The following is a 19,983-nucleotide window of genomic DNA, read 5'->3' on the forward strand; positions in this document are numbered from 1 at the left end:
GCAACAGCTTGCACAGCGGGTCCTCCGTGGGCGCGCGCTCTACCCGCTAGCACCACAACAGGCCCTGACGCTCGGCCAGGTCACGCCTCTGCTCCCCACCCCTCTCTCACAGAGGCTACTGCCGCCGCTCGGCCTCAATCTCCCGGCTCCTCCACTTGCCCAGGCCAGGCCCGGTGGTCCTGCTCCACGGGTTTCATGACGCAGAGGGCGCTAGCCTGGTGGGTGGGTGGGTGCGGGGGTGCTTGTCAGCACTTAGCGGCTGCCCTTGGCCTCCGGACAGTCGCAGTTGAAGTGGTCGAGGTGCAGTAGAGGGGATTGCTCCCTCCTCCTCTCTCCTGCTGCCGCACACGGAACTTGCGTCTTTCGGGGCCCAGCCACGGAGGCCGAGGCCAGGGAGGTCGCCGGCTGCTGGGCGCTCTGGGCGTCACAGGAGGATTCGCAAGTAGCGGGCTTTGACTCCGCACCAAGGGCTTTCGTTTGCAGCTCGCCGCTCTCCCTTGCATCTCTTCAGTCCCGGTGCAGCTAAGTGTCGCGTTACTGCGGACTGCAGCAGCTATCAGAGCCGCAGCCGGAGCCGCAGCCAGTGCCTCTCAATGGGACCGACTAGCGGAGCACACACACACCAGACCCTACTTACACGCGGGAGGGGGAGTGCGGTAAGACCGTCCTAAAATAATGCGGTTCTGCCCCATCACACTGATTCTTTTAAAAGGACGACCCGCGCCATCGCTGCTGCATCCATCTCAGCCTTTCTAACCGTGAAGGTACAGCAGGTCGCTCGCGCTGGTGCTTCCTGATGGACACTCAAGTGTATTGGTTTGTTTGCTTAGAGCACAAAGAAGAGAAATTTAAATATATATATAAATCACCAAAAAACCGGAGTCTTGGTAGAAGGGTGGCAGGAAGGAACCGTTCAGATTATTTTTCTTCAGGAGACTCTCCTGCCATTTATTTTTAATTACACCCTTCTTCCAGGGAATTCCAGGGTTATATCCATAAAAATCCAGTGTGTCTGATTCTCTGCTGTATCTCAGGATCCAGAAATTTCCTGGTAGAGAGAATTCAGTCAAAAGTATTTATTGAATGAAAAAAGGAAAAGTTTTTTCAATACTTATGAGGTTTACAGTTTTAATTGATAAATCCAAAGAGAACAGGTGTGTCCTACAGAATGAAGCCTTGAATAGATTTAATATCTGTAATCAGGGTATGTAGCACTGATTAGGTTTATTGGCTGTTTTCCCTTATATAAAAGGAAGATACAATAGAGGTGGCATGTCACCAGAGAAGAAGCTGAACAATACAGGACTTTGGGAGAAGAGCAAAGTGCTGCTTTCCTGTGGAACCTACTTGAGAATCTAGTTGACCCCACTGTCTCCTAAAGTTAAGCTTCTAGTGAGTTTCCCATTTAATTAGATATCAACCAGTTTCACTAATTCCCATTTTATAAATCCTGTCACTCTTCAGACATTGTTTTTCCTCAAGGCAATACCTCAAAATCTTAAATTTTACCTTTGGCTGTTCTTATTTCTCTATTTACTTCATCCCTCTCCCCAGAGTTGACCTCAAACATATATCCATTTATGCATTATTGTATATTCATTTATGATATAAGGGGGCCATCACTTGCCTAAGGCATTTTGCAGAGTAACTAGGCTAAGAAAGCAGTGGAACATATAAGAGAAAAATGGAAATTTAATATTTGGTAACCTAAAATCCTAGCTACTAAAATCATCATAATACTTTTTGTTAACTTCAGGAGAGTGTTTTTTTTAATTATTAAATTCAGTTTTATTGAAATACGTTCACACACCATACAATCATCCATGGTGTACAATCCACTGTCCACAGTATGATAACGTAGTTATGCGTTCATCACCACAGTCTATCTCTGAACATTTTCCTTACATCAGAAAGAACCAGAACAAGAATAAAAAATAAAAGTGAAAAAAGAACACCGAAATCATCCCCCATCCCACCCCATTTGTCCTTTAGTTTTTATCCCCATTTTTCTACTCATCCATACACTAGATAAAGGGGATCTGATCCACAAGGTCTTCACAATCACACTGTCACCCCTTGTAATCTACATTGTTATATAATTGTCTTCAGGAGTCCAGACTACTGGGTTGGAGTTTAGTAGTTTCAGGTATTTACTTCTAGCTATTCCAATACATTAAAATCTAAGACGTGTTATCTATATAGTGCATAAGAATGTCACCAGAGTGACCTCTCAACTCCATTTGAAATCTCTCAGCCACTGAAACTATTTCATCTCATTTTGCATCCCCCTTTTCATCAAGAAGATATTCTCAGTCCCACGATGCCGGGTCCATATTCACCCTGGGGAGTCATATTCTGCATTGCCAGGGAGATTTACACCTCTGGGAGTCAGGTCCCATGTAGGGGGGAGGGCAGCGAGTTCACCTATCGAGATGGCTCAGTTACAGAGAGAGAGAGGGCCACATCTGAGCAACAAAGAGTTACTCATGGGGAGAAGGAGAGTGCTTTTAAAAACATAAAATGACAAATTATTCCTTTCATAATGAAATGCCAGTGGGTAAAATGAAAATATATATATTTTTTACTTTTTCTTAAGAAATGATTATTTTTAATCTAAAGAGATCTTAATTTTTCAACTGTGTGATTTTTTTAAATTTGTTAATACACACCTTATTTGTAGGAAAATCAATAATGAAGCTCTCATTTCTCCAGGAATCCCTAATATTTTGAAGCTTATAGGCTTTCCAGTCCTTAGGACATCAGCTAAATTTGACTTGAATAGACCTACACTGAATGTTGTTTCTTTTTCCTGGTGGTAAAATATGTACATTCTAGAATGGTGTAATATACATTTTCCTTGAATGTAAACTTTCAGCACAAATATATTTCTCTTTATATAGAGTCACACTGATGCCCACAGCTTGAAAGTTGATAGATCGCAAGTCTTCTAAAAGGAAGAAAAACAAACAAACAAACAAACAAAAAACAGGAAGGATTCTGTTTCTGCAGATTGTCTACATTACTGCTTAGAACCACCAAAATCCACAAAACAGGGAGGCTGCTGAGAAAACACATAAAAGTTGCCTTGGGGACATCAGAAGAATGGTGTAATTAATGTTTTCCTTTATTTTGTCTACACAATTTACCTAATTAAAGGGTATTTTATAAAATAGGCATAAATTCATTAGACTTATCATGATTGGTATTCCAGTTAATCAAGAAGGCTTCTTCAGAGTCTGTGTCTCCTGAAGTTGTCAATAGTATAAAAAGAGTTTGCCTTCAAAACAGTGGCTTTGCTAAAGAAAGAAGCTCTGAGCTCCAAAGTGTATATGCAGCATACTCAGTAAAGTGTTTGCTTCCTTTTCTTTCTCAATGTGTTTGAGTTCTTGTGCGTGTCAGAGAGAATTTTTACCAGGAGGAAAAGACCTGATTTTAACATAAATAAAAATATAACTAGAAGGTAATTGCTTAATCTGACTTAGACATTTGGTGTAGGTAAGTTCTGGGGGTATATTAGAGGGTTGTAACAGGATATTTCTCTTTATTTAAAAGGTATAGGTAGTGATCAAATGGAAATTGCCTGATCTGACCATTCAGAGGTTGATTTTTCTGCATTTATAATAGTAGGAACTGTTTTCTGCATTTAGAACAGAAGAACATAAATAAATAGTTGGATGGAGGGATAGATAGACTGACATATTACAAATGGGAAATTGTATGAGTTGCCTGAAGGAGTAATAGTGGAAGTGGAAGAGAAAGGCTAATTTTGGAATTTGGTGAAGTAATCTCTGAAGAATTCATATTTAAAATGTGATTGAAAGTGAGTATGGGATGGAAAGTTATCTTTGTGGATTGGGGTGGAAATAAATGAAAATAGTACTCAGTGGTGAGAATAGCAATGTTTAATTGTTCTTGGTGGTTTTAGGAAGACATGTAAAAATCAATCTCTGGAGGAGAGGAGCTAAGATGGCAGCATAGAGAGGAGTAGAAGCTAGTTAGCCCCCCTGGCACAATTAATAAGCAATAGGAACAAGTAAATAAGCTGGAATAACTGTGGGGAGACAAACATGACTGTCCACTCATCATACACCAATCTGAATTGGGAGGAATGCCTGAGATCACAGCATAAAATCTGTAAGTAAAAACTGCAGGCCTGAGATGAGAGCTGAGAGCCCCTCCCTCAGGGAAGCCTGGTGGTGCCAGACAGCAGCTGTCTCTAAACAAGCAAATATAGCTAAGCCCAGCTCCAACTGGGGTTTTAATGTTAATCACTCAATATAGACTGTGAGTCCCCCAAAAGCAGAGATTTTTGGAGATGACTGACCTTGGAGAGTCAGAGGATGTATCTGTCATGGGGTGTGTTAATCCTCTAAGACACACCATCAGGGAAACTGGATACTGAATATTTCCTCCTTCTTGACCTGAGCCTGCTCTCATCTGGGAAGACCTGATTTGGGTGGCCAAGGAAGCCAGATGCCTAAACAACAGAAACTACAACCTACACTAAGAAAAATGAAGTTATGGCCCAGTTAAAGGAACAAACTTACACTTCAACTGAGATACAGGATTTTAAACAACAAATGCTAAATAAATTAAAAAAGTTTAGAGAAGATGTGGCAAAAGAGATAAAGGCCATAAAGAAAACACTGGGTGTACATAAAGCAGAAATCAAAAGTTCAAAAAACCACTGATGGAAACTATGGAAATGAAAGGAATATCACAAGAGATGAAAGACACAATGGAAACATACAAGAGCAGATCTCAAAAGGCAGAAGAAAACACTCAGGAACTGGAGAACAAGGCACCTGAAACTGTACACACAAAAGAACAGATAGAGAAAAGCAGGGAAAAGTAGGAACAATGTCTCTGAGAACTTAAAGACAAAACAAAATACAGAATGTACATATCATTTGTGTCCCAGAAGGAGAAGAAAAGGGAAAAGGAGCAGAAGCAATAATAGAGGAAATAATAAAAATTTCCCATCTCTAATGAAAGACATAAAATTACAGATCCAAGAAGTGCAGCATACTCCAAACAGAATAGATCTGAATAGGCCTATGCCAAGACACTTGATAATCAGAATATCAAATGTCAAAGATAAAGAGAGAATCCTGAAAGCAACAAGAGAAAAGCAATCCACATACAAAGGAAGCTCAATAAGACTATGTGAGGATTTCTTAATAGAAACCATGGAGCCAAGAAGGAAGTGGTATGATATATTTAAGATACTGTAAGAGGAAAACCACCAACCGAGAATCCTATATCTGGCAAAACTGTCCTTCTCATATGAGGGAGAGTTCAAAATATTCTCTGACAAACAGACAATGAAAGAGTTTGTGAACAAGATACCTGCCCTACAGGAAATACTAAAGGGAGCACTACAGACTGATAGAAAAAGACAGGAGGGAGAGGTTTCAAACACAATTTTGGGTGATGGCAGCACAGCAATGTAAATACACTGAACAAAGATAGCTATGAATATGGTTGAAAGGGGAAGGTGAGAAGCATGTGGGACACCAGAAGAAATGAGGAAAGATAGACTGGGTCTATATAATTCAGTGAAACCTAGACTGTTCAACCACTGTGATAAAATGTACAAATATGTTTTTTCATGAGGGAGAACAAATGAATGACAACCTTGCAAGTTTTTAAAAATAGGGAGGTATTGGGGAAAAATACAATCATCATAGACTATAGACCATAATTAACAGAATCATTGTATTATGCTTTTTTTAATGTAACAAAGGCAATATACCAACGTAAATGCAGAAAGGAGGGGGGCATAGTGGAGGGATGTGAGGCTCTTGGCATTGGTGGTGGTGTCTTACTCTTTATTCTACTTTGTTTTAAGGTTGTCTTTCCTTTTGCTGCTTCCTAGCTGTCATGTTTTATTTTTTAGTATATTTTTTCTCTTTCTTTTTTCTTTTTCTTTTGCTTCTCTGCCTTCTTTGACTCTACCTCCTGCTTTGTGGAGGATGTGTAGATGTCCTTATGTAGATATTGGTGCGGGTGTTGAACACAAAAATATGTGACTGTACAGGGAACCAATGATTGTTTACTTAGGATGGAATGCATGACGTGAACAAAACCATCTTTAAAAAAAATGGGTTGATGATGAAAACTTGAGGGCAATACAGTGATTAAAATAACCAGAGACATAAAGACAAATATTGCAGGGTCTCACTGATAGGAACTAATTATAATATGTAAACTCATAGACATGAAATATAAGTTACCAAGATATAGAATGAGGCTAAAGAATGGGGAGCAGTTGCTTAGTATGAGCAGAACATTCAAGTAGGATGAACTTAAATATTTGGAAAAGAACAGGGGTGATGGAAGCATGCTGTGGGAATAACTAACAATGCTGAATGGTGTGTGAATGTGGTAGAAAGTGTAAGCTCAGAGTCATGTATATCACCAGAAGGAAAGTTGGAGGTTAAAAGATGGGAATGCATAAAACAGTGAAACTTGTGGTGGACAATGTCTGTGATTAACTGTACAAATATTAGAAATCTCTTGCATCAACCAGAACAAATGTATGACACTAAAACTAGAAGTTATTAATAGAGGGGTATATAGGCAAAAATATATACATATTGCAAACTATATACTACAGTTAGTAATATTTCAACATTCTTTCATAAACAGTAACAAATGTACTATACCAATACTATAAGTCAACAGTGGAGGGGGATTTGTTAGGGACATGGAAGGATGTGAGTTTCCTTCTCTTTTTGTTTTCTTCTTTGTCTTTATTTCTTTTCTGGAGTAATGAAAATGTTCTAAAAATTGAACAAAACTTAATTGTGGTGATGGATGCACAAGTGTGAGATGGTACTGGGCAATTGATTGTACACTTTAGATCTTTGGATATTTGCATGGTATATGAACAATTGCAATAAAAATAAATTTCTGAATGGCTGGTGGAGACTTTAACTATGATTGGAGACTGGGGAGGAGTAATATTTATATTTTTGGTGCAGAAGAGGTAATGTCTTGCACTGTGTTTCATTTTAGGTGCATGTAATTAAGCAAGTAGCCATGATAGCTCAGAAATGGAATCCAGACCAGTGTTTTGACACTTTCAATTTAGAGATAGCAGTTGAAGAAATTAGTGAAATTCAATAAATGTGTGAACAGACCAGTGCAGTGTGTAAAATGAGGAGAGAAGAGGGTCTAGGATTTAATTTCAAGATGTTCCAGTACTGCTGTTTGAGGAGTTCTTTGCAGTGGACATGGGGAAGGAGGGTCTAGAGTGGTTTGATTGTAATCAGAAGACCGTGATGTCAGAGAAAGTGAGGAAAAAGGAAGTTCCAAAATGGATATCATGGTCCAATTCTTTGGTTCCAAGTAAGGTTTTATTTATGGAGAGATAATAAGTGATCTCCAAGTTTTATGAATGAGGACATCATTGTTGATTTTTGTGTCAAATGGTGAGATGCATGTGAGGATGTAGTTGGTGCATTTTCAGTTCATTAAGGAAGGATCTGGAGAGCAAGAACTTGAGAGAAAATACATTGAGAGGAGTTTTGCCTTTTTTTGAACATGAGAGAGTAAAAATGAGCTTAAATGATGAGCTTGATTGTGAAGAGAAGGAGAGGTTTCTGTTAAAGGAGATTTAATTTATAATCAATAATATAGTTCACAACAAAACATGAGATTGAGATCAATTGGAGACATTGGACTTAGCCAATGACTTTTCTATTAAATAGGAGAGGAGTAACCAATGTGTATGCATTTGGGGGTATTGAAGATATTATGGTATTATCATGTAATTTGGCAAATTACATAATCCATCTGCTTCGGAGGAGGTAATCTCATCCCTTGTAAATGAAACACAATGATACAGTACATGAGATTCAAAAGGTATGGAGATTTGGAATATTTATGGAGTATCCAGGAAAGATTTAATTAGCAAAATCATAGTATTGTTCCTGGATATAATTGAAAACCTCTAGGAGTTGTGAATCTGTGTTTAGAGCAGGATCAATATCTTACTCAAGTACCATGCCAGGTGTAGTCATAGATAATTGCATGTATTGGAGATTACTGAATATTGAGGTTTGGATTGTTAGGTGTAGTAAATAGTCAGAGGGATGTAATGTTGATCTTGATAAGTATCTGTTGAAATTATACACTGTGGACTAAACTGGAGAGTAAAAATTGAGATATAGAGGATGATGTTTTTGAGAGGGGTCAATGCACTGTAGGTCCCCATGCAGAAGGAGAATCTGGGGATAGGGAGTATTTTTGTGGAAAAACTGGGAGAGAAATTTGTGGCCACAGGGTGGGACCTCTGGTGTTTGATGTGAAAGTGACATTCCAGGTCAAAACTTATGAGTGGTATGTAACACTCATTTTAGCTTGACAGACAGGCAGAGCAAAATTCTAATTCTAACTGTATCATTTTCTAGACATGTAATTTTGTAATAATAATAAAATTTTCTTAACCACTGATCATTTCATTTGTTAACTTGGTAAATAAACCATAAACAGCAGGATTATTGTGAGGATTAAATAAGCAAATACAGTTAATCACCAAGCAGAGATGCATATAATACATGCATTTTTCCTTTTTTCTGGGTCTCACATACAAATTGGTGAGTTAATTCTACTACTGGTTATGAAAAATTGTCATCATTTGTCCATGAAATACATTTAATAATTGTTCTGGTTTGCTAATGCTGCCAGAAGGCAAAATACCAGAAATGGATTGGCATTTATAAAGGGGGGTTATTTGGTTACAAAGTTACAGACTCTAGGCCATAAAAATGTGAAAGCTAAGGTGTCGACCATAGGTTACCTTCACAAAAGAATGGCCAATGGCATCCAGAAAACCTCTGTTAGCTCAGAAGTCATGTGGCTGGTGACTACTTGCTCCGAGGTTGTGCTTCAAAATGGCATTCTCCAAAATGTTGCTCTTGGGGCATTTTGTCCCCTCTTAGCTGCAACTCCTCTTCAAAAGGTCACTCTCAGTTGCTCTCCAAAATGTCACTCTTAGCTGCTCTGAGTTCCTTCTATCTATGAATTCCTTTATATGACTCCAGTGATCCAGTTAACATCCACCTTGAATGGGTGGGGTAACATCTCCATGGAGATTATCCAATCAAACATTTCACTTACAGTTGATTGAGTCACAACTCCATGGAAATACACAAACAAAGGATTTCTATCTAATCAACATGAATACATCTGCCCCCACAAGATTGCGTCAAATAACATGGCATTTTGGGGGACATAATACATCCAATCTGGCACAATCATTAACAGTTTTTTAGGGGATAATTTACTGGTTATAAATGATTAATGCTTTCACTCTCACACACACATACACACATAACACATATACAGAGAGGGGAAAGGAAATATGGATGCTCCCACAAATGATGATTAATATGGTACAGGACTACAGCAAGCACTTTACTAAAGTATAAGATGGAGCAATTTGATATCTTCACAAATTCTGTCATATATTTTATGAGCCTCCTTGCTATCTGAGGATTGTGGGACATGACACAACATTTATGACCCACATGCTCCTGTTACTTTCTTATGCAAGGGATTTTGAGTTCTTGATTTGGAGAATGGACATCACTGATCTTTCCAAATGAAGTGAGTCCTTGAATTGATTAACCCCATCATGAAATAATTTTGAAGTTATATGATAGACATCAAAATCCATTAGGGAAAGATCTGAACATCCATGCTGAGGGGTTTTAAGGAGTGATCTTTCCAGAAACCTCAAGGAGCTGAACCAAGATAATTTAGGGCAATTGCATAGAGAAGGGCAGGGGCAGGATAGAGCAGGATGGGTGTGAGGGTCCAGAGGGCAGGGATAGATGTTGGAGAAACAATGATACAGCATAAACCAAGAATATGTAAATCTGAGAATTTCCACAATATTTACCTGCAGGGGAAGACCAAAATCCACATGTGGTAGGAGTTAGATATACCTATTTTTGAATCATGGAGGAAATTTAAAACTCTGAGCACCATGGGATAATTAACACATGAAACATACTGATATTCATGTTCTTATCTGTGAGATATCTGTATTCACATTTTCATTATTAAAAACATGAGCCATAGCCTTCTTATATTTGAGTTTAAGAGATGAGTCTTTCCCTGTTTCTCTTAGACTATACTACATGTTTCCTTTGGTTGGTCCAGGTGAAGTTTTGGGTAAAGGTGACAGCTGGGTCTGGAAATTGTGGACAAGGTGACAGCTGGGTCTGGAAATTGTGGACAAGTTTTGAGGCTCATGTCTTCCTTCTCCATCCTCAGCTTTGGATACTTAGTTCTTGGACTGCCTGAGAGTGAAAAACTGGAGGAAGACAGTTGGTGGTGGAACTATTGACAATGCAATCACCGGTGAGTAGGGAATTTCTATTTCTACTGAAATAAAACCCCCTACAGGAATATACAGAATTCCCTCACTGGTCTGGCATGTTCTAAGTACACTCATGAGATGTTCACATATTTGAAATCCACTTAAGTATACCCAGGACTCTGGTATAGTTATGGTGGGCCAGGAAGTGAGTAAGAAACAATCTTCTCTCCACCATTTACACTAATTTCTTCTAGCCTCTATTTAGGCTGTGTATTCAGAGAAGAGATGTGAAAGGATTTATTTTCTTCATGCAGCCTATGACCTCAGTGGGGAAGTAATTTGCTTATTCACTATGTTACTGGTAGTGATATGCTTAAAATTGTGATGAATACAAGTGATAGAGATGAGTAATTGCACAACATGACAGCATGATATGGAAGCAGATGCTTCACCAAGTGAGTTCAATCAGTCCAGAGTTATGGGTGTTGGGGGCTATGGCATATTAAGGAGAGCACAAGAAAAAGGCCAGAAAGGCAATGAAAATTAATGTATTAATTTTATCCAATAGTAAATTTACAATTTTGACAGAACAGATTTTCACATTTTGAAAAGATGTTTGAAATTTTCATTACCACCTTGTCCCCAGTTAACCATTTTCTTTCTTTTAAACAACATTTGTACAACTTTGTTATGTGGAAACAATGAACAGGTAATAATATTCCCTTCCTTGCTTTAAGCTGTGCACACAGGAGGACTATTGTAGGTAGAGTAAAATTTTAGGATCAGTGAAAGTATTTGAAGAACTAGTAATAGAGAGACCAGAAGCAATAAAGAACCTATGTATCCTTGAACAGACAGTCAAGATGAATATACAAGAGACATAATGAAAACTACAGTTTGGATGTCCAGGAGGATATTGAGTATGGAATATTGAGTATGGGAGGCCTCCTAAAACAGGAAGAGTCAGCCTAGGATTATTCTTTAGTATAGCAGTCACAGGGGGCCCTGAATTTTGCTACTGAAGAGCCTACCATAACATCATAATAAAAACCTGAGTTTTGTAGAGTTGAAAGAGGAAGAACCTACTGATCCCAAGTTCAGTATAAATCCTGTACAGTTCTGCAGAACTGTGTAATTGCTTCAAGTCTTTCTGCCATTTTAATGAATATATTTATCACTTGTACTTAAAAAGTCTCGGTTAGATAGGAATCATCAGCTCATTCAATTTTTCAAAACTTGTAACATTTTGTTAAACCATTTCATAGACATGAAAACTGAAGTCATTGTAGGTGTCTCAATTTGGTTAAGTTGGATTTTCAATTTTTATCCAGATGGAGGCCAGATATCACACAATGGGTGAATGAGACAAAAATACATGAAAAATTATTTTATTACTCCCAGTTCCTAGGGAGAGTTGGATGCCTTGTGTAGTTGGTGGGAATTGTGAATAGCCCTGGTTGTGTGTGGGCAGCACACAAGCAGAGCCAAAGGGAGCCATGGGTTTCTGCTTTTAATGTGGGTCAGAGGTGTAGGTCAGTAAATTTTCCATGGGAATCAGTGATTGGGTAGTTTAAAGCAAATACCTGTGAAAAGGGAAGTGTACTCAGGGTTCCAGCATTGTGGGGGTGGTTTCCTTGGTATTTGTGACCACCTGTGGGTTCTCAGTGAGGCATGCCAGTGATGGAAGTGGTGACCAAATATGTAGGTTTTAATTCTGGGGAGTTTAGGCTGCAGGGATGGAAAACTGTGTACTAGGCCACAGATCAGTGTTGAGGCAACTGGCTTGGTGAAATAACATTGATGTTAAGGCAGAATCCAAAAATATTTTGATAGGACAGAAGGTAATAAGTGAACAATCATTATGTTAAAAAGTGGAAGATGATGAATAATGCTTCCCTTATGATGAATCTGTGGATTTACTTGAAATTTATGCAGGAGATTTAGTTATGGATGCTCAAGAACGAATTACATGGTCACCATCTGGAAGTCATGATTATCAGTTTCTTGGCAAACTTTCAGGTTATATCACACTATGTTATGCAATATTGCCTTATGGTGAAGATTTATGTATTGAGACTGTGTATGTCTCTGTGAATGTATCTGAAGGATAGATGCCAGGTTAGCAGTAAGAATGATCTAACTGGAATCACAAACACAGCTTGAGATTTTTATATATACATCCCCTTCCTTTCCTCAGTGTTGTCATTTGAAACAATCTACTATGGATATTGGTAGGGATAGAATGGTCTGAACCAAAATGCATATATGTTTTATGAATCAGTGACCTTCATTGATGTAGCTATAGATTTCCCAGGGAAGAGTGGGCCTTGCTGGACACAACCCAGATGAAGCTGTTCAGAGATGGTATGCTGGAGAATATCAGTCAGCTGGTGACTGTGGGTGAGTTTATCAATATTTTTATCTACCATTTTACATCTATGTATCTATGTATCTATTTTTCCATCCATCCACCCATTTATTATCAATTTATTCATATATCTAAATGACTTCCCCATGTGCCACTCTGAGATCTGCTCTGAATCTTTCATAAATGTTATGATGATTTGAAAGAAACTTTGTCTTTTCACTTTTTCTTTACATCTTATTTGTTAGACCAGACGCATGTGATCTTCCTGACTAAAATTTTGTCTCTTTCATGCTGCTCAATCTCCAAAATTCAGAACCATGTAGGAACTCAATGAATATTATTTCTATTGATAAAATACATAATATCTAGATAATTATTATCCTCAAGGGAATGTGAAGAAGTTTCAACACAGTAGAAAAATAGAAGTCATACTCTTTTCCACATAGAACATAGATTGTTTTGGTGGACCTTATGTGTCTTGGATTCTTTTATAAAATACTCTTTAACTACTGTCCAGCCATAATTTCTCCTTGTATAAAAAGACTGAGAATACAGTAGCATATGAATTTAACCATGGGCATCAACATGTCTTTAATGTCTTTGTCTGAAGGTTGAGACAGCCTTTGCTGGAAAAGGATTATCAGTACACTGTGTTTAAATTACACTTCCTTGTGCTGTTCTTCAGAGCTTACCTTATCATCCCTAATAGTCTGCCCTGGACTAGATGGTCATGAACTTGTATCAGTACAAAACTCAGAATAAATGCTTCTGTTTCTCATAAGTAGGGTATAAGCTCTGCAAATTGTAAGTAGTTTTCCTGCTGCAACAAGGAGAGGAACTGTGGAGAGAAAGATTATGATTTCTTCCAGGACAGAGTCCAGGAGAGTTCTGGGGACCATGCTTCAATATGAGGAGGGGCCTGGTTAATGAATAAGAAAGTCCTTAGAAATATCTACTGAAGATTTTCTTAATTGAATCATATTCTCTGAAATTTGGGCTATGACTTTAAGGTAAAACTCCATAAATGTATAATTATTCCATACCTATATCAATCTCTAGTCAACAATCCATCTGTGATTGTCTTTGGTTTAGGGAAAGTCATACTTATATACTTTTAGGAGTTAAATTTTCACGTTTGGCCCTTGCTCTGGTCCTCCTCTTTGAGTATTTTCCCTCTTTTTACTACCTAAAATCCCATCTTTTAGTTTTCCCCTACTTTAATGCATAAAAAATTTCAGTTGTCAATTTCTAGAAAAGTGTTGCTACTTTCTAGAGTACACCTAAATATTACATTCTTTCCCCAACTAAGTGACAAAGTTTGGAGTATACTCACATGAACATTGGAAGTTTGTTTTCAACTACTTCATTCTGCTCATTCCATTCTATGTTTTTAAAATTATTTCAGGCAGGGAAAATGACCATAAAAAGAAAGAAATTATAACCATGCAATATATCTGCAAGAAGGTGACATCTACCATCCAGTCAAAGGTAGGTTTAATGAGTATGAGAACTGGTCTTCCAAATAGAGAGCTGGGGTGAATAATTTAGGAGTTCATCACAATCATCTGACTGTAATTAAAGACAGGATTAAACAATGCCCCATGAAAAAGTTTTGGACAATTTCAATTATGGGAAAAATTAACCTGAGCTGAAAACCATAACCTGAAGCCTTATAAAAGAAAAATTGCATGAACAGGATTCATAGACCTATTCTTTGACATATAATGCAGTTTTCAAAATTAATTAGATAGCTCTGCTGTTGAGATGCTACAAAAGAGAAAATCTATGCATACAAAAATGTAGCACAGCAAGTGCATGTATCTAACATGAATTTTAACTTGGGACTCAATGAATGATCAAACTAGTGAATTGAATTAATGCATATATGTGATCACAACTTTAACAGTCTCTCTTCTCATTTATAGCAGCAGATTCCTTACACTGGAGAGGATCACTTTGAAAATAATGATTTGGGAGATTTCATTCATGCCACATTGACTTACAAGGGAAAGAAACCCTATGAGGACAAACAATTTCAAAAAAATTTCAATTACCATTCATTCATTAGTCAACATAAGCAAATTCATACTGGACATAAGTCATATGACTGTCATCTACATGGAAACAACTTCAGAAGTAATTCTGTCCTTAGAGAACATGAGAAAATGCACACTGGAGAAAAGTCATATGGCTATCATCTATGAGGGAAAGACTCCATTGATGGTTCTATCTGAAGACAACATGAGAGAACTCACACTGGGGAGAAACAATATGTCTGTCATGTATGTGGGAAAGACTTCACTCACAGTTCTACATTCAGATGACATGAGAGAACACACACTGGAGAGAAACCATATGTCTGCGATCTATGTGGGAAATCCTTCAGTCAATGTGGTACCCTTAGGGAGAATGAGAGAGCTCACACTTTGGAGAAACCATTTGTCTCTGATATTTGTGGAAAATCCTTCAGTCAACTTATTCACCTTACACAACAAGAGTAGAACTCACAATGGGGAGAATACATATGTCTTTCATGTATGTGGGAAAGACTTCATAGTTCTACATTCAGATGACATGTGAGAACACACACTGGAGAGAAACTGTATGTCTACCATCTATGTGGGAAATCCTTCAGTCAACATGCTCATCTTAGGCAACATGAGAGAACTCACACAGGGGAGAAACCACATGTCTGTCATCTATGTGGGAAATCCTTCAGTCAACATGCTCATCTTAGGTAACATGAGAGAACTTACACTGTGTTGAAACCATATGTCTGCCATCTATGTGGGGAACACTTCACTAATAGTTCTATCCTCAGACAGCATGAAAGAACTCACATTGGAGAGAAACTCAATGTGGGTCATGTATGTGGGACATCCTTCAGTCAACATAATCACCTTAGGCAACATGAGAGAGCTCACACTGGAGAGAAACCATATGTCTGCCTTCTAAGTGGAAAATCGTCAGTCAATCTGGTAAACTTAGGGAGAATGAGAGAACTCACACTTTGGAGGAACCATTTATCTCTGATATTTGTGGAAAATCCTTCAGTCAACATATTCAACTTACACAGCAAGAGAGAACTCACACTGGGGAGAAACATTATGTCTGCCACCTATGTAGAAAAACCTTTGGATATAATTCTGCCATTAGGAAACATCAGAGCACTCATTAAAATATGTATTTGGGAGAGTCTCTAGTCACAGGTATAATCTTTTAAAAAATGAAAGTACACATGAGTGTACTTCTCTGTCAATGTAATCAATGTGTAAATGCCTTTATTTACAATCTATCATTAAATAACATGATTGAACTATCCTGGGAGGGGCTCTATGTCTGTAATTACCTATAATAGATTTAAGCTCAGCTCCAGCCTTCATGTATACAAGCCCAGCTCAGAGTAAGAATAGCTTCTAAACCAGGAAACTAGATAGAGAGGTCTTTACCAGGAGGAGGAAACACTAGGAGGACAAGAGAATTTTTAATGGTGTGTTCAGTGAAAAAATATGAGAAATCCTTTACTTGGAGAGCAACATGTTATTGGTCTTCATCTCCCTCTGTTTTAGTTCATCTGGCTATATATTTCTTTTGACCTCAGACACTGAATACCATGAATATTCAACCTTCTTTAAAATTGAATCATATAGTATATATTCTTTTGTAGTTGACTTTTTGGATAACCATCTGTAAATCAGACTATTCAGTGTGTGTTTACAGAACATTGTTAAGAGTGTTCCATCAGATGTATTGTTCTTATTTTAGATATTCATTCTCCTAATAATTGACTTTTTGTTTGTTACCATGTTTTAGATACTATGAAGAGTATGCTTCCTTTAAAATTGCTTTACTTGAGTTTGGTAGACCTAGACACTCATTATTCTCAAGCATGCAAAAGATAAATAACTAGATCAAAAATAGGTGCATGTGAACAGAAGACTGTATGATAATGGCAGAATAGGAAGATCCATGACTCAATACTTCCACTGTAAAATCTATTAAACAGGCAGGAACTATCTAAAACAGCTATTTTGTATCTACAGAGGCCAGAAGTACATTGTACAGCATCCAGGAAGAGCAGAAGGATGTGGCTGACAAATTTTAGTAAAGAACAGAAAATTTCTCTCCCATAAAAGTGGCTATTGGTACCCTTATCTGACTCTCGCTGCACTTCACCATGGGGTGCATAGATAGCTGGTGACAAAAGGGACATAGAAACCCTTTACCCCAAGACCAAGGAAATGCATGGCAAGGCACTGATCACAGCTTTTGATTGATGACTTTGGATTGCTGGAATGCAGCACTAAAGGTGGCCATTGTCACACACAACACTTACAAAGGAAGTGGTGGCAGTCATTATTTCAACCCACTCTGGGAGTCAGAGGTGAGTTAAAGACAGTACCCTTCCTCAGAGCTGCAGGAGACAGTTAGATGAAGGATGCATTTTTGGGGCAGGTCAATAGAATGCCATTTTCAGGACAGTGAAGGAAGTTTTGATGCCCTTCCTGATTCTCTAACCAGGGCACTTTGGACCTCATCTGAAAACTGTACATGGGGCATTGGCCCTGTTTCAGCAGAAAGGATTGACAAGAAAGTCCTCTCCAATGTGCCTCTCAACCCAGCTGCAATAGCAGCTTGAGGCTGTGAAAGGCAGTTAAGAGTTATAGAGCCATATATTATGAAGAAATGGCTTGTGGACTTCACATACCTAGAAGCAGGATGTCTGCCTTCTGGGAAACAGAGGGTGCTAAAACTCCTGAAAACAGGGGAACTGCAAATCAACTAACAAGTAAAGCACAGGACAAGACAGTCACAGAAAAGAAAGACAAGGAAAACCATGCACACTGCATTCATCTCTGCAGGCATTCCTGATAAGAGGACCAATGCTCAAGAAAATATCTGTCTTATTACCAGCTGGTTACAAAATCAAGAAACAGACACTTCAGGGAGTAAATACCAGAATCAACATATTGAAATATAAAGTGTGCAACAAGAATACAAGATAAACAAAGAAACAGGAAATCATAGCCCATCCAAAGGAAAAGGATAAAATTTCAGAAGCCATCAATGAAGAAGGCCAGAATGTGGACATACCAAATGAAACCTTTAAAAATTATCTTAGATTACTCAAGAAGATGAAGGAAAGCACAGAGAAAGAACTAAAGGATGCAGGAAAACAATGATTAAGGATTATGAGAATCTTAGTAAGGATAAGATTTTGAAAGTAAACAACCAAGCAAAAGTACTGGAGCTAAAGGCCATAATAACTTAAATATTTTCCAGAAGGGTTTCAAGGGAAGACAAGTACTGGAAGAAGAAAGAATCAGTGAACATAGAGATAAGGCAAGTGAAATAAATCAGGCAAAGGAGTAAATATAAGAAAATAAATATAAAATGTGACAATTGCTTAAGAGGTCATGGAGACACATTCAAGGGTGTCAATATATGCATCATAGGAGTCCCAAAAGGAGAAAAAAGAAACGGACAGAATTAATAGTCAAAGAAATAATGACAGAGAACTTCTTAAGTTGAGCAAAAGATGTGAATATACACATCCAGGAATCTCAGAGCACACCAATTATGAGAATCATGATTAGAAATACTCCCTTTCATTTACTGATCAATACGTTATTGATCACAAGGGACAAGAAGAGACTTCTGAAAGCTGTGAGAAAAAAGCAATGAGTTATGAAAAAGGGAATCCAAATAAGATTGGTTGCTGTTTTCTCATTAGGAAACATGAAGGAATGAAGACAGTGAGCTGAGATTCTTAATGTGCTGAAAGAAAACAGTAACCAAACAAGAATTATCAGGAGAAACTTTCAAAAAGGAGGAAGAAATTAAGATATTTCCAAATAAACAAAAGCTGAAGGTGCTTATCACCAGTAGAGGTGCCCTACAAGCAGTGCTAAAGGGAGTTCTTCACACTAGAAGGAGAGGATAAAAATCATTGGTATGAACTGTCATAAAGAAATGAATACCTGTGATAAATTAAATATTTGGGTAAGTATAACACCAGAATTATTGTGCCAATGTATTGTTTGGTTTGTAGCCCCATTTCTTACTTCCTACATGTGCTACAACACAAATACATGATAAGTAAAGATAAATCTGTGGTTTGGATTATACAAAGTACAAAGGTATATGTGATAACATGCACAAAGAAAAAGGTGTGAATACAGATGGTATAGGTAAATTATATGCATATGACATTGAAGTTAAGGAGGTATGAAAATAAATAAGATTGTTATGTATCTGGATGTTACATTTAAACTTCTTAGTAACCACAAGGAAAATAGATATAAAACATATCCAGAAAGAAAAGAGAAACCACTCAATATTGTGATGGTTAGGTTCATGTGTCAACTTGAATTAATAGTCAAGTGATGGTGCCAAGGTGTCTGGTCAAGCAATCACAGGCCTAACCATTATTCCAAGGCCATTTGTGGCTGGTTAATAAACCAGAAGGCTGGTGTGCCAGTTTGGATGTATTATGTTCCTTAAAACACCATTATCTTTGATGCGGTCTTGTGCGGACAGATGTGTTAGTGTTGATTAGGTTGGAACCTATTGATTATTTCCATGGAGATGTGACTCAATCAATTTTGGGCAAGACTTTAATTGGATAATTTCCATGGAAGTGTTACCCTGTCCATACAGGGTGGGTCTGAATTAAATCACTGGAGCCACATAAAAAGCTGACAAAGAGAAGGAACTCAGAGAATCTAAGAGTGATGTTTTGGAGAGAAGATGTGAATGACATTTTGGAAAGAAACTGTGAATGACATTTTGAAGAGAAGCTGCATCTAAGGAAGGACAAACACCACAAGAACAACAGTTTGGAGAATTCCATTTTGTAATGCAACCTGGGAGCAAGCAGATGACAGCCACATGTGTTCCCAGCTAACACATGTTTTCAGGATGCCATTGGCTATCCTCCAGTGAAGGTACCCAACTGTTGATGCCTTACCTTGGAAACTTTATGGCCTTAAGACTGTAACTGAGCAATCAAATACCCTCCCCCCCTTTATAAAAGCCAATCCATTTATAGTATTTTGCCAAAAGGCAGCATTACCAAACCAGAAAAGATTTTGGAACCAGAGAATTGGGATGCTGCTGAGTTTGCAAATACCAAACACTTTGGGACAGTTTTTTAAGTGGATAAGGGGAATATTCTGGAAGAATTGTGAGAAGCATGATAGAAAAAGGCCTAGGCAGCTTTGAAGAGACTGTTGGTGGAAATATGGACTCTAAAGATATTTCTGATGCGGTCTTAAACAGC

The 19,983-nt window shown here is 38.0% G+C and overlaps 1 protein-coding gene across 1 annotated transcript; it reads left to right on the forward strand.

Annotated features, from left to right (window-relative positions):
* Window positions 1-526: 526 nt before the first annotated feature.
* LOC119520818 (zinc finger protein 596-like) lies at window positions 527-15,688 on the forward strand. The gene is made up of 5 exons (XM_037818723.1): window positions 527-656; window positions 10,288-10,374; window positions 12,633-12,733; window positions 14,107-14,189; window positions 14,627-15,688. Exons 3-5 carry the CDS (start codon window positions 12,679-12,681, stop codon window positions 14,903-14,905), a joined length of 417 nt encoding a protein of 138 aa, XP_037674651.1. The 5' UTR covers window positions 527-656; window positions 10,288-10,374; window positions 12,633-12,678; the 3' UTR covers window positions 14,906-15,688.
* The last annotated feature ends 4,295 nt before the right edge of the window (window positions 15,689-19,983 follow it).

Source organism: Choloepus didactylus, chromosome 26 (assembly GCF_015220235.1).
Source record: "Choloepus didactylus isolate mChoDid1 chromosome 26, mChoDid1.pri, whole genome shotgun sequence".
In the NCBI taxonomy this organism is placed as follows: Eukaryota; Metazoa; Chordata; class Mammalia; order Pilosa; family Megalonychidae; genus Choloepus; species Choloepus didactylus.